This window comes from Protopterus annectens, chromosome 5.part0 (assembly GCF_019279795.1).
Source record: "Protopterus annectens isolate FY-2018-M chromosome 5.part0, PAN1.0, whole genome shotgun sequence".
In the NCBI taxonomy this organism is placed as follows: Eukaryota; Metazoa; Chordata; order Ceratodontiformes; family Protopteridae; genus Protopterus; species Protopterus annectens.
Window position 1 is genome coordinate 1717655043 of NC_056735.1, and position 14115 is coordinate 1717669157.

The window sequence follows — 14115 nt, forward strand, 5'->3', positions numbered from 1 at the left end:
TCTTATTTATCAGTTGAGTTTCCAGTTATTCCATCCATTTTCGGAATTCCTAAAATTCATAAGAATCCACAGAACCCCCCATTTCGTCCTATTGTTTCAGCTAGAGGATCGAAGACAGAGGCCATTGGGGCATATATAGATTTTCATTGTAAGGAGACATTGAATAAACTACCACATGTGTTAAAGGATTCATGGCATTGTCTGGAACTAATAAGACAAAATAAGGAAAAAATAGGGCCTAATTTTTTTATGGCGACCATAGATGTAGTGAATTTATTCACAGTAATTCCACACACAGAAGGTTTGGAAATGTTTGAGGCCACCCTATTAAAATTTAGTGGGATGGAAGGACCAAAATGTAGATTCTTGACAGAACTGATGGAAATAGTTCTTGAAAACAATTTTTTATATATGAATGAAGAATATTACAGACAAAAAACTGGTGTGGCCATGGGGGCAAGGTGTGCCCCAATATATGCAAACCTGGTTTTAACACACTGGGAGACAGAGTATGTTTTTACATCTGCGTTTTGGAATAAAATTGTTGTTTATTTAAGGTATTTGGATGATATACTGATTGTTTGGAAGGGTAGTAAGGAAGAATTTGTTGAATTTGTAGAATATTTAGGTAAGACATCTAGTTTTCTTAAATTTACCAATCAAATATACAACAATGATTGTGCATTTTTGGATATAGTTTTTTCATTCCAGAATAATAACATAGAATCTAATATATTTAGGAAAAAGACTTTCCCAAACTCTTTTTTACACTTTAACAGCTGTCATCCATATTACCAAAAGAAAAACTTAGTTAAGGGTCAGATGGTGAGGCTGTCCAGAATTATCAGCAATGATGAAGCATTTAATTTGGAGATGGAAAAACTATCTAAGATGTTTTTGGACAGGGGTTATCCAAATGACTTAGTTTTTAATGTTAAGAAAGAGATTAATGTTAAAAGACATTCATTATACAGACCCATTATTATATTTGGTGTCAGTAACACAATCGAAGATAAAAAAGCTAAGTCTAGACAGGACACCTTTATATTACCTTACAATGAAACATCTCCTGAAATTGCAAGCATTATACATGAAATTTGGAATAGTGTTATTAGTAATAATGGAGAAGTATCGGAAGTGGTGGGCACATATCCTAAGATCACATATAGTAGAGGTAGAAATCTGAAAGATATTTTTGAAACTAGTACCAATAGTGACAATTTCAAAAGGTCAAGAATGAGTAAATGTGGATCATGTCAGTTTTGCAAATACATTAATGATGGCCCTTACGTTGCTATAATGAATTTTGGAAAAACAATCAGATGTCCGGGCCACGGGAATTGTAATTCAACTATGGTGGTTTATGTTGCTACTTGCTCCACATGTCAAGCTTTCTATGTTGGTAAAACAATTAGAAAGCTCAGAGTACGTATAGCAGAACACGTCAGAGATATTAAAAAACACAAAAATACCAGTGCCTTATACAATCACAGCGTCAAATGTGCAAATTTCAAGAGATTTCTATTCTTTATTATTGACAGAACTCCACACAATGTACAGAAGGGGGGTGATGAAAAAGTCATTTTGGAAGCCAAAGAATGCCTTTGGCAACTTAGGCTTAATGCCTGTATGCTGCCAGGCATCAACGATTCTGTTTCTATTTCTAGTGTACTCAAATTAAAATCATATTTTATTTAAGTATGATTTAAACATTTTTAATATTATAAATTTTGATCTATGACCATTTTTTAATTTTTTAACAATTGATTATTACTGGAAAAACATGTTATTGAAGAATGGACTTATACACATATATTTATTTATATATTCATTTATTTATTTATTTATTTCATTATAAATAAATTAAATATAAGTATAATTTATTCAAGATATTACTGATGTAGATGGATCGTGGAAGTATTACACACTACTTATTTCACAATTCACAATTCATAATATATATTTAATAATTTATATTGTTAGTATATGTATATGAATTTTATATTTTAAATATGTGTACAATATGTGTAGAACCTGTGAGATCTATATCTTGTGAGATCAACAGCATGTTATAATTTCGGCTTTTATGTCTGCTGTTTTATGCTTTTATCTGTTAAACTTTTTTATCTGTCAAATAATTTTCATTTGTTAAATACTGGCAAACACTGTTAATTTTGATTAATCTTTATTTATATTTAGTGTTTATCAAATAATTACTAGAAAATGAAAGTTATGTTTTATTTAAGGTTTACAGTATTGATTGGACACACGTTTTGGGACTCCAAAAAAAAAAAAAAAAAAAAAGAATTTTCTGTGTTTTTACACTTTTCTCTAGATGTTTCTTTTATACTGTTTCTCCAGTGTCTTACTAGTAATTATGTTATTATACAATTACATCATTAACCAATTAATCAATTATTTATTTAATTCCAACTATATAAAGGATGGCTTTTTAGTGAAGAATTTGTACTCTGAAGATGCCCTATAAGATTGTGGGTGAAAGCGCTTAGTACAGAGAATTGTTGTCGCATTATTGTATTTTTTATTTTTAAAAAGTGGAACCAACAAACCAGTTTTCTAACGGGTTATTGAATGACTTGTCATGAATAAATTGATGTCTGTTTGTGCTTTCTTAGTTGTGCAGCACAGAAGTACACCATCACTGGTTTCTGATCTGATTTGTGCATCTTTCTTTGTGAATCCAGCTGATTGAATGTATATATTTTGGCTGTAATTTAGTTTTCGTAGCGTTCGAAAGACATGCGTGCGTAACTGGGCATGCCTTAGTTGAAGGTTGGGCGTCAAGCTGGCACCTCAGCATTTCGTAAAAATCTACTGCCAATCATTAGCGGACCGGAGTTCTGCTGTGGCGACCCCTTACCAGGAAAAAGCCGAAAGACAAACAACAACAACATTGTTCTGATGGTGTTCCACAGATGTAAATGATATATCAAAATGTTGCAACTGCTAATTTTTTTCTGTATTTAATGTGTCAGAAAACAAATTTACCCCAAAACATAATTTTATACTGTTACCAACAGGCAGAAAGTCATAATGATGTGGGTGACAACAAGCAGCAGAGAGCAAGCTGCTTTTATTGACCTGCACTGGATTTACACACAAAAGTTTTTCAACCAGACTAAAGCTTGTGCATTAATTCTGAAAGCAAGTACATGGCCCATGAGGGATCTATATGAGACTCATGAAATCAAGTTCTTCAGAAACTGAGGCAACAGAATACAATGTGATTCATTCACGTTCTATTTTGTCAGCTGGGTAGTAGGCCTGGTGTGAATACCCTTTTCAACTAGGTCTCAGACACAAGACATAGAAAGAAATACGGCTGACAATAAATTATATGTGCAAATGTATTCAGAGAAAGAAGGGTACAGTAAATAAACGGCAGGAGCAAGAAAACAATGGATTCATGTAAGGTTAAAAAAATACATAGATCTCCACATAAAAATACAGAAGTGAGGCATATGCAGGGTACATGTTAAGTGAAGGAAGGAGAGAGTGAACGGGGACACTATGCTTTACTGGATCTAGTAAAAAAAGCAAACTTGTCTTGCCTACATGACAATATTAGCATTAAATGCACTCAAGAGAAGAGCAGCAAAGACAGTGTTTGAAAGAGAAGAGTGGTTGGGTATTCATCCCTAGTGACCAGGAGCAGTGTAATAAAGAAAGGTACATTTTAACTTACTGTATTCTGAAGCCTTTGCTACACTAAAGGTGTAAGCACCAAGGCTTATTTACCTTGTGTGGTCCATGGTTCTTAATCTAGTGCTTTGTGCTGTTGTAAAACTACATACCAGAGAACTCTAAAGGACTAATTCAAAGTTGCCTCTTTTTTTTTTTTTTGTAGGTGAGACAAGCCCACAGCACCCCCGCCCCCCAATGCAAGGGGTTTTGGTCGTTCTTCCCAACCCCAGAGAAATTAATACAATCAGTCCTAAGGCTGCAGCACTTTGGAGCAACATGTAAACCTTAAATATGTCAATCTCATTTAACAAAGTTTTATTTTGGTCGAATGATATTATTCAAATGCTTGGTCATCAAGCAACTAGTAGAATATACTGGCTTCATAAGCCATATTTTGTGAATTATAACCACATAAATGTATAAAATAATTCATCTCATTTGGTGGAATGTTTTCTTTAATACCAGATCTGGATAGCTCATCTACTTAACAGTGTTATTCACTTATCTAAATCTCCTTCTGGACAGTATTTTTATTAAGTCATATCAAATTAAGAAGCATGAAGGAACTGTCCAAAGAGGGGAAGGGCAGGGCATGGCTTCTGAATTTTTAGAGAATTCTTTTGCTCGCTCTGCATAACATTGATTCTGTTAATGTAAGTAGATTCAGCTTGCATGAATCATTGTTTAACTGATGTCTGTATCTCCAGCTCTTGATTATTTTGCATCATACATAAAATAAAAGAATCTGAACCTAAAATCCGATAAAATGTTATAAAGTAGTACAGTCTCTTTTTAACCATTACCTGATTTGGCTCTGGATCAACTTCATCCCAGTTGTGTGTCAGATTCTCTTGGAAAACTGGAGCAAATGGCTTGTGATGGACTGATGGTAAGATTCGGTACAACCAGCTATAGGCACAACGTTAATATAAGTTACATACAATATGACATTACTATTTCAAAACCATTGCATCATTGACATTAATAACTACATGGCATAAAGTTTCAGTGTTTTGCATATTTGTGTGTGTATGAACACACAATTGTGCATTTGTGTGTGTTTGTGTGTGTGCGTGCATGTGTGTGAATGCATGTCTGTTCGTGTGTGTGTGTGTGTGTTTGTATGAGAGTATTAAGTTAAATCATAACCAGTTAAAACACAATGCACTAACCAATTAAATCTATGATCACTTATACTGATAAACACAAACATCATAAAAGAATGATTGCAAATGTAAACCAACTGTTTTTATTCACAATAAAGCAAAAAATATAAACAAACATCCATGAACTTCAAACCACTAGAACTCATCCCAATAATAAACACATACACCTAGCCAACACAAGTATAATAAACACTTCTTATTGTTACATCCCTAACTAACTTTGTAAACACAAACAGCTTGTACAAGATAGTCCATATACTGACTAAAGATGCAAACATATTTGAAATGGTACAATGAATGTTGTTCTTCCCAGAGTACTGTCCTTTCTGGTAAGGTCGGACCACAAAGCTGTTTGCTTCATAACAAAAATCAGTTCTGTGATCTTGGCTAACCTGTAACATTTGCAAACTATTCTAAGGTAAACTTCCCACTACTAAGTGATAATCTATCCAAATTTCAACCCCCCCATACTCTAAGAACACAGCTGCCTATGTGGAATTGTTCATAGAAACCTTGTACAATCATGTCAATAATCGTATAGAGATAGCTGTACATACCAGAAATAATCTCAGAACTAACTCAAAAAACAAACCACCTTGATGGAATCCAAACATGAGGAGGTTGTGGAACAAAAGAAAAAAGTCATAGCTAAGATTAAGAAGTATTACACCTAGCATGAGAAAAACACTTCCATCAATCTAAACAAACATCTAAGAGGGCAAATTAAATCTACTAAAGCAAATTTAAAGTAAAGATAGCCTCTCAGTCAAAGGAAAACCATAAGGTTTTCTTCAGCTATATTGAACACCTCAAAGGCAACACACTGCACTGGGCAGAACTGATTGTAAATGGAACGACATACATGGAGCCAGAAGATGCAGCAAATCTGACGGCTGATAAATTCATCTCCAATTTTACCTTTCGCTCTCCTTCCCTGTTGTCTCCCAGGAAATATCATTAAACAACACCCCCCCCCCTAAACTATCACTAGAGAGCAGGTCCTAGATGCATTCTCTAAGGGCAAAAACACTGTATTGATGGGTCCTGACATTATCTCAGGGTGCCACCTAAATAGCCTGAAATATGACCTGTCGAGACCACTTGAGTAACTGTTTAATCATAGCCCTCAGAAAGGCTTTGTGCCATGCAAAAGAGAACTGCATTAGTCATCTCTCTGCACAAGGGCGGGCCATGAACGGACACAGGGAACTACAGACAAATAAGTCTGACTAGTCTCATATGCAAAGCCATGGACATGATTAATAAAAGTACAGAAAACCTTCAAACATTGGATTCAATCCAGTTTTGTTTTGTCAATGACAGATCATACCTCCTCAACCTGGTGGACTTCTTTGATAAGGACACCAAGGAGATGGATGAAGGTAAAATGGTGCATACTGCCTACCTTGACCTGGCTAAGGCATTTGATTCAATACCTCACTCAAGTATTGTAAACAAACTCATGAATATAGCTATAAACTCTTATGTTATGTGCTGGATAACCTGCTGGCTTTCAGACAGGACCCAGAAAGTTAGGATAGGAGAGACCACATCCACAAAGAGGCTGGTCACTAGCTGAGTCCCTCAGGTCCATTTGTTTTTGCATCTACTTCTCAGAAGTCAAGGCCAATGTCAAGGTCCTCTGGCTGATCAAGTTTGCAGATGATTGCAAACAAACAGCAGTCATAGAATCCTCTCAAAATCATAACATCCTAAAGGAAGGACTAAAACAAACAAATGGCTGGTGCCAAAGCCACAGCTTAAAATTCACTGATAAGAGATGTATACTGGTATCTTTCGGGAAGTCAGCCACACTAAGATATTACCTTATTGCTAGCACACCCCTAAGAGTGGAACCCAGTAGTCAGGGATTTCGCTGTGTGTAGTTGGTAACCTGGCTTTTGACCAGCATGTGTCTAAGCTAGTAAGGAAATCATTCAATGTTGCTCAACTTATAAGTAAGGGCATGTCATCTAAGTCAAAGGAAGTCATTGTTCCACTGTATTCAGCCTTATCTGACTCATCACTGAGTACTATGCCCCTTTGATATGTACCTAATAAGGCACATGCACAACTGAAATGTCCACATAGCTTCTGTCACAAAAAGAATACAGGGCATAAGCAGCATGTCCTGTGCAGATCACCTCAAATCTCTATCTCTATACTCTGTTTCCTACAGAGGCACTCTTTGCCTGGCATACGAGGCATCCTTATATCCCATTCTGATGGACCTTTTTATATCTGCAAAATGAATAGCATCAGAATTATCTGCTCTAGGGATTTAAACATTTCTTGTGACACAAATAGGACATGTTGCGGAGACAGGTGTGTGTCTCTGAGAATTCCCCTTCCCTGAAACAGGCTTCTCATCTTTGTGAAGCAGAGCCCTTCCTTAACGATATTCAAGAGAAACCAGGACCAGTGAATGAGAAATCTGAAATACACTCCAGATTTAGCATCTATGTCTCTAATGGAAAGAGGCAGCCTGCAAGTCTTTTCCTAGCTTACAAACACCCCTTAAAAAACTCTAATGCACATAAACATACAGGATACAATCAGAATACTTGGCTAGGCTTAAAAGGCCATATTGGTCATTAGCCCAGTATACACCTATGAAGCTATGAACCTTTTAAATGAAATCACTGACAGCACAATTTCTATGTAACAAAAACATGCCCTACCCTGCACAACCTGTCACACTGCACTTTTTCTTGCAACATACCTATAAGACATAAGCATATTTACCTACTCTACAGAAATACTTAGAGTACATTTTTAAATGGGGACTTTTACCTCCCATCCCCCAGTGTGAGAGCTTTTTCCACACACCCCAATAATTTATATACACAAAATCCACACTCCCCAACTGTAAAGCAAGGGAAATGTTATAGAAGTATGATATGGTCCATATTTGAAAACTTGACCATACCATAATCTGATTAAATCTTCCACTGATTTTAATGTACAAATCTGTCCACGATGAAGGAATCCTTCGATCAATCTTATGAGAGGAAAAAATATATATATATATATATATATATATATATATATATATATATATGTGTATATATATATATATATATATATATATATATATATATATATATATATGTACATATACATATAAAACTATGGGTCAAGAAAAGGTCAAGACCCACTTTAGTGATAGTGCACTTAACCGAAAGTGCATTTTCATGAAACTCACTTTACCGGTCTCAGACTGCATTCTTGCACTTAGTATATATAAGTAGTGAGGGTCCGGTCCGGCAAACAAAAACACATTTTAGCAGGGGGAAAGCTCCCCTGCACCACCACACCACCACTACTTATATATACTAACTCTGAGATCATACTACAGTGGGGAAAAGGTATATTTTCCTTGTCCCCACTGTACTGTGGCTCAGTAAAGTGATTTCGCGAAAGTGCACTTTCGGTTAAGTGCACTTTCATTAAAGTGGATCCTGAGCATCTCTTGTTCGAAGAAGTGTAATTTTGAACAAGAGAAGTAGACCCATATAGATCGATATATATATATATATATATATATATATATATATATATATATATATATATATACATACATACATACATACACACACACACACACACACACACACACACACACACACACACACACAATATATATATATATATATATATATATATATATATGTGGATCTACTTTGAAAGCTCCAAAGTCAGATTACCGAACATGATTTTCACGAGCAGACATTGAAACCTTGATTTCCCAAACAGAAAAGTTTTAACAGGGTAAGGAAACACTTGCCCAAACCTGCACAGAAACACACCACAGTATGTAAAATCTACCTGGGGGGGCTACTCCCCCTACACCCCCCCAATGTGGGGGACTGGGCGACCCCCCCAACTATATATACCAACTCTGGGATCACACTACACTGGGGAAAAGGACAGATTTCCCCATGTTGGACAATTTACTTGCCCTGGTAAAACTTTTCTGTTTGGGAAATCACGTTTTCGATGTTGTCGTCTCACAAAAATCATGTTTGGGTTTATTTATCTATATCTATAGCTATCTATATTTATATGGGTCTACCTGAAAACGCAGAAATTCCAGAACGCCGACAATGAGAACACCAACACCAGAAGATCGACAACGGAGAAGACCAACAGTTGAGAATCCTGGTGCTGAGAACGCCATCATGTTAAGGTAAGTGTGTGATAGGGATGGACGTTAGGGTCATGGTGTGGGTAAGGTAAGTGCATGATAGTGACAGACGTTAGGGTAGGGTGCAGGTCAGGTAAGTGTGCGATAGTGACGGACTTTAGGTTTAGGGGCGGGTTAAGTGAGTTAGGGTTAGGGTGCGGGTAAGGTAAGTGTGCGATAGTGACGGACTTGAGGGTTAGGGGCGGATTAAGTGAGTTAGGGTTAGGGTGCGGGTAAGGTAAGTGTGTGATAGTGACAGACTTAAGGGTTAGGGGCGGATTAAGTGAGTTAGGGTTAGGGTGCGGGTAAGGTAAGTGTGCGATAGTGACAGACTTAAGGGTTAGGGGCGGATTAAGTGAGTTAGGGTTAGAGTGCGGGTAAAGTAAGTGTGCGATAGTGACAGATTTAAGGGTTAGGGGCGGATTAAGTGAGTTAGGGTTAGGGTGCGGGTAAGGTAAGTGACGGACCTTAGGGTTTGGGTTTGGGTTAAGGTTAGTGCATAGCTAGCTGTGTATGAAAGGTTTAGTGTAGGTTTGTAAGGTTTTTGATGTGCTTGTGTTGTGCGTGTGTTTTTCGGGAAAGGTATTTGTTTTGTTGATTGTTGGGATTTTGGTTTGTTGGGCATGTGAAGTTTCGTGTTTTTGAACTTTCTTTTTTTACATTTTTTTCGTGTCGGTTATTTCGTTGTCGGTGTTTTGGCGTGTCGCTGTTATCAGGTAGACCTATATTTGGTTGTATATACCATCAATAACCATCTGTAGCATTACATTGTAAGTACAGAGGGAATGAGCTCTGCTATATACAGATCAGAGAAAATCCACTGGTAAGAAATATGTGTTACTCTAATCAACCTTTAGTTTACTGTAGGGTGCATAAAAAGCATAACTACAGAAAAATACAGACATCAATAATATAGCTGCAGTTAATAGTTCTTTTGATCTGCCAGACAATACTGTTTACAGAAATCGTAGCTATCAGTAGGAAATGTTAACTGTCATACAATGTGATATACAGGGAGCATGTATAACAGGAACTATTTGGTAGAATTACCTTCTCTTGTTAGTTGATCTGGGGCAGGTAAATGCAGACCCTGATAGCTGTTCAGCATATAATCCATATGAGCAAACTTGTGGGTTGTTCTAGACAGCAACAGAGAGGGAGAAAAAACAGTGAATGTTACTTCAAGCTCATATGCTGTAAAAGACACATCCTTTTAAATACCCAAATATGGAATTCTCTTATGCAGTGAAGCTACTAAATTTGTCAGTAGTTAGGTCTCTAAACTCTATAGATATGCTTCTTAGTTATTTTCATCAAATTATATATCCTAGATAGTATGACATCTGCATTTAAAGTAAACTTGAGTCCATAAACATTTCATGTTGGGTTTTCAGTTGGTGGTTTGAGCTTTGTGTCAAATGTATTGTGGGAAAATTCTGCTTTAATAGTGTGGCAACATTTTTTGTTAAAACAGTTGTGCTGCACCTTCACTGATGAGCTCAGCTGCAGTAGTTGCTATCTTTTGTGGAATCTTTAGTAGAAAAGCAGCACCCCCACCCCCCACCCCCAACCCCACCCCCGGATTTTGAAAAAAGATATACTGTAAATATGGGGTTTTAGCTACCAAATACAGCATGCAGAAAATACCTACAGCAGTTTGGAAATCCAAGAGCCAGATTCACAAGCAAACAGACTGAGATGCATTATTATGACTTTTGACAATCTACTCTTTATCTGTCCTTCCTATGGACCTCTCTGAGCATACAGCCTTCTTCATCTGTGAGCATAAATGGATGAATAATTGTTCCTGTCAAACAAGACCCATAACAGCACTGCAAAGAAGCTGCCTTTTGGAAGTGTCTGGATAATTTAGATTTTCGACATTTTCCATCACAGCAGCAGTCATGGTTGGGGTATATGCCTAATTTTAAGTCATCTTGAAAGGCTTTCAAAAACGCCTTCCAAGCAAATAACTCAGGCTTGGTCACTAGGTGTCACTGTATCCTAGCTTGGAGCTGAAAAGACAACCAATTTTTAAATCCAAATGCGCATCCAGTAATCTAGACTATATTATGCAACTTGTATTCCCATGAGGTTTTAAGGTCAGTCAAGTACTGACACATTAAGAACATGTGCATGCCTCCACATTGATTGCTGTTGATAACAGATATTATGGTAGGAAACAGGAAAACAATCTGCACTGGCCATCTGTAAAAGGGTAATGCTTTTACGAAAATCAGTTCTGCTCCAAGTCAAAGTGGTGTCTATTATCTGAGCAGCAGTTTTTGTAGAGAAACTGAAAATGCTGTGATATTTTCCATATAGCACATTCATGTTTAGAGAAACTGAACACTACGTGATAATGTAAAAGCAGGATAGTGTCACCTAAATGAGGAGCATCCTGTCAGGAGGTTTGCATTCACTGGCATGCATTTTGACAGATTGCTGTGATATAATACCATACCACTGAACTTTAGGAAGCCTTTTTACTTTCACTTCCAAAGTAGATTAACAGTCAGTGTTGATAGTTCTTTGTTGATTAAATCATGTATAAACAATGTCATTAACAAAATACTGATTTTGACCTTAGAATGTCAAGAGTGAAAGGGAAATGGGGCAATCAGTGATGGTTTATGGGCAGGTAATACTTTCACATACAGTTTAAGGGATATGCATTTCCCATCAACTTCCTTTTTCTTTTTGATCTCTCTGCCTCTCTCTCATCCTTTCTTTGAATCCAGTGTGCATTATATATATATATCTCAATACAGAGAGATAATTACATATCTATCATCTCCTCTCTCTCTCTCTCTCTCTATATATATATATATATATATATATCAATACAGAGAGATAATTACATATCTATCATCTCCTCTCTCTCTCTCTCTCTCTCTCTATATATATATATATATATCAATACAGAGAGATAATTACATATCTATCATCTGCTCCTCTCTCTCTCTCTCTCTCTCTCTCTATATATATATATATATATATCAATACAGAGAGATAATTACATATCTATCATCTCCTCCTCTCTCTCTCTCTCTCTCTATATATATATATATATATATCAATACAGAGAGATAATTACATATCTATCATCTCCTCTCTCTCTCTCTCTCTCTATATATATATATATATATATCAATACAGAGAGATAATTACATATCTATCATCTCCTCTCTCTCTCTCTCTCTCTCTATATATATATATATATATCTCAATACAGAGAGATAATTACATATCTATCATCTCTCTCTCTCTCTCTCTCTCTCTATATATATATATATATATATATCAATACAGAGAGATAATTACATATCTATCATCTCCTCTCTCTCTCTCTCTCTCTCTATATATATATATATATATATATCAATACAGAGAGATAATTACATATCTATCATCTGCTCCTCTCTCTCTCTCTCTCTCTCTATATATATATATATATATCTCAATACAGAGAGATAATTACATATCTATCATCTCCTCTCTCTCTCTCTCTCTCTATATATATATATATATATATATCAATACAGAGAGATAATTACATATCTATCATCTGCTCTCTCTCTCTCTCTCTATATATATATATATATATCTCAATACAGAGAGATAATTACATATCTATCATCTCCTCTCTCTCTCTCTCTCTCTCTCTATATATATATATATATATCAATACAGAGAGATAATTACATATCTATCATCTCCTCTCTCTCTCTCTCTCTCTATATATATATATATATATATATATCAATACAGAGAGATAATTACATATCTATCATCTCCTCTCTCTCTCTCTCTCTCTATATATATATATATATATATCAATACAGAGAGATAATTACATATCTATCATCTGCTCCTCTCTCTCTCTCTCTATATATATATATATATATCAATACAGAGAGATAATTACATATCTATCATCTCCTCTCTCTCTCTCTCTCTATATATATATATATATATATATACAGAGATAATTAATATATATATCAATACAGAGAGATAATTACATATCTATCATCTGCTCCTCTCTCTCTCTCTATATATATATATATATATATATATATATCAATACAGAGAGATAATTACATATCTATCATCTGCTCCTCTCTCTCTCTCTCTCTCTCTCTCTATATATATATATATATATATCAATACAGAGAGATAATTACATATCTATCATCTCTCTCTCTCTCTCTCTCTCTATATATATATATATATATCAATACAGAGAGATAATTACATATCTATCATCTCTCTCTCTCTCTCTCTCTCTCTCTCTATATATATATATATATATCAATACAGAGAGATAATTACATATCTATCATCTGCTCCTCTCTCTCTCTCTCTCTCTATATATATATATATATATATCAATACAGAGAGATAATTACATATCTATCATCTCCTCTCTCTCTCTCTCTCTCTATATATATATATATATATATCAATACAGAGAGATAATTACATATCTATCATCTGCTCCTCTCTCTCTCTCTCTCTCTCTCTATATATATATATATATATATATCAATACAGAGAGATAATTACATATCTATCATCTGCTCCTCTCTCTCTCTCTCTATATATATATATATATATGAGATTATACTCTCTCTCTCTGCCTCTCTCTCTATATATATATATATCAATACAGAGAGATAATTACATATCTATCATCTGCTCCTCTCTCTCTCTCTCTCTCTCTCTCTATATATATATATATATATATCAATACAGAGAGATAATTACATATCTATCATCTGCTCCTCTCTCTCTCTATATATATATATATCAATACAGAGAGATAATTACATATCTATCATCTCCTCTCTCTCTCTCTCTCTATATATATATATATATATATATCAATACAGAGAGATAATTACATATCTATCATCTCCTCTCTCTCTATATATATATATATATATATATATCAATACAGAGAGATAATTACATATCTATCATCTCCTCTCTCTCTCTCTCTCTCTCTATATATATATATATATATATATCAATACAGAGAGATAATTACATATC

General features: G+C 35.1%; 1 protein-coding gene across 1 annotated transcript in view; it reads right to left on the bottom strand.

The window, feature by feature from the left end:
- HGD (homogentisate 1,2-dioxygenase) overlaps nucleotides 1-14115 on the bottom strand; it is a 622110-nt gene that overhangs the window by 486042 nt on the left and 121953 nt on the right. The window contains exons 3-4 of the mRNA XM_044071510.1: nucleotides 10108-10196; nucleotides 4509-4614 (exon numbers count right to left, since the gene is read on the bottom strand). Of these exons, the coding sequence (XP_043927445.1) occupies nucleotides 4509-4614; nucleotides 10108-10196 (195 nt within the window). The remainder of the gene's footprint in view (nucleotides 1-4508; nucleotides 4615-10107; nucleotides 10197-14115) is intronic.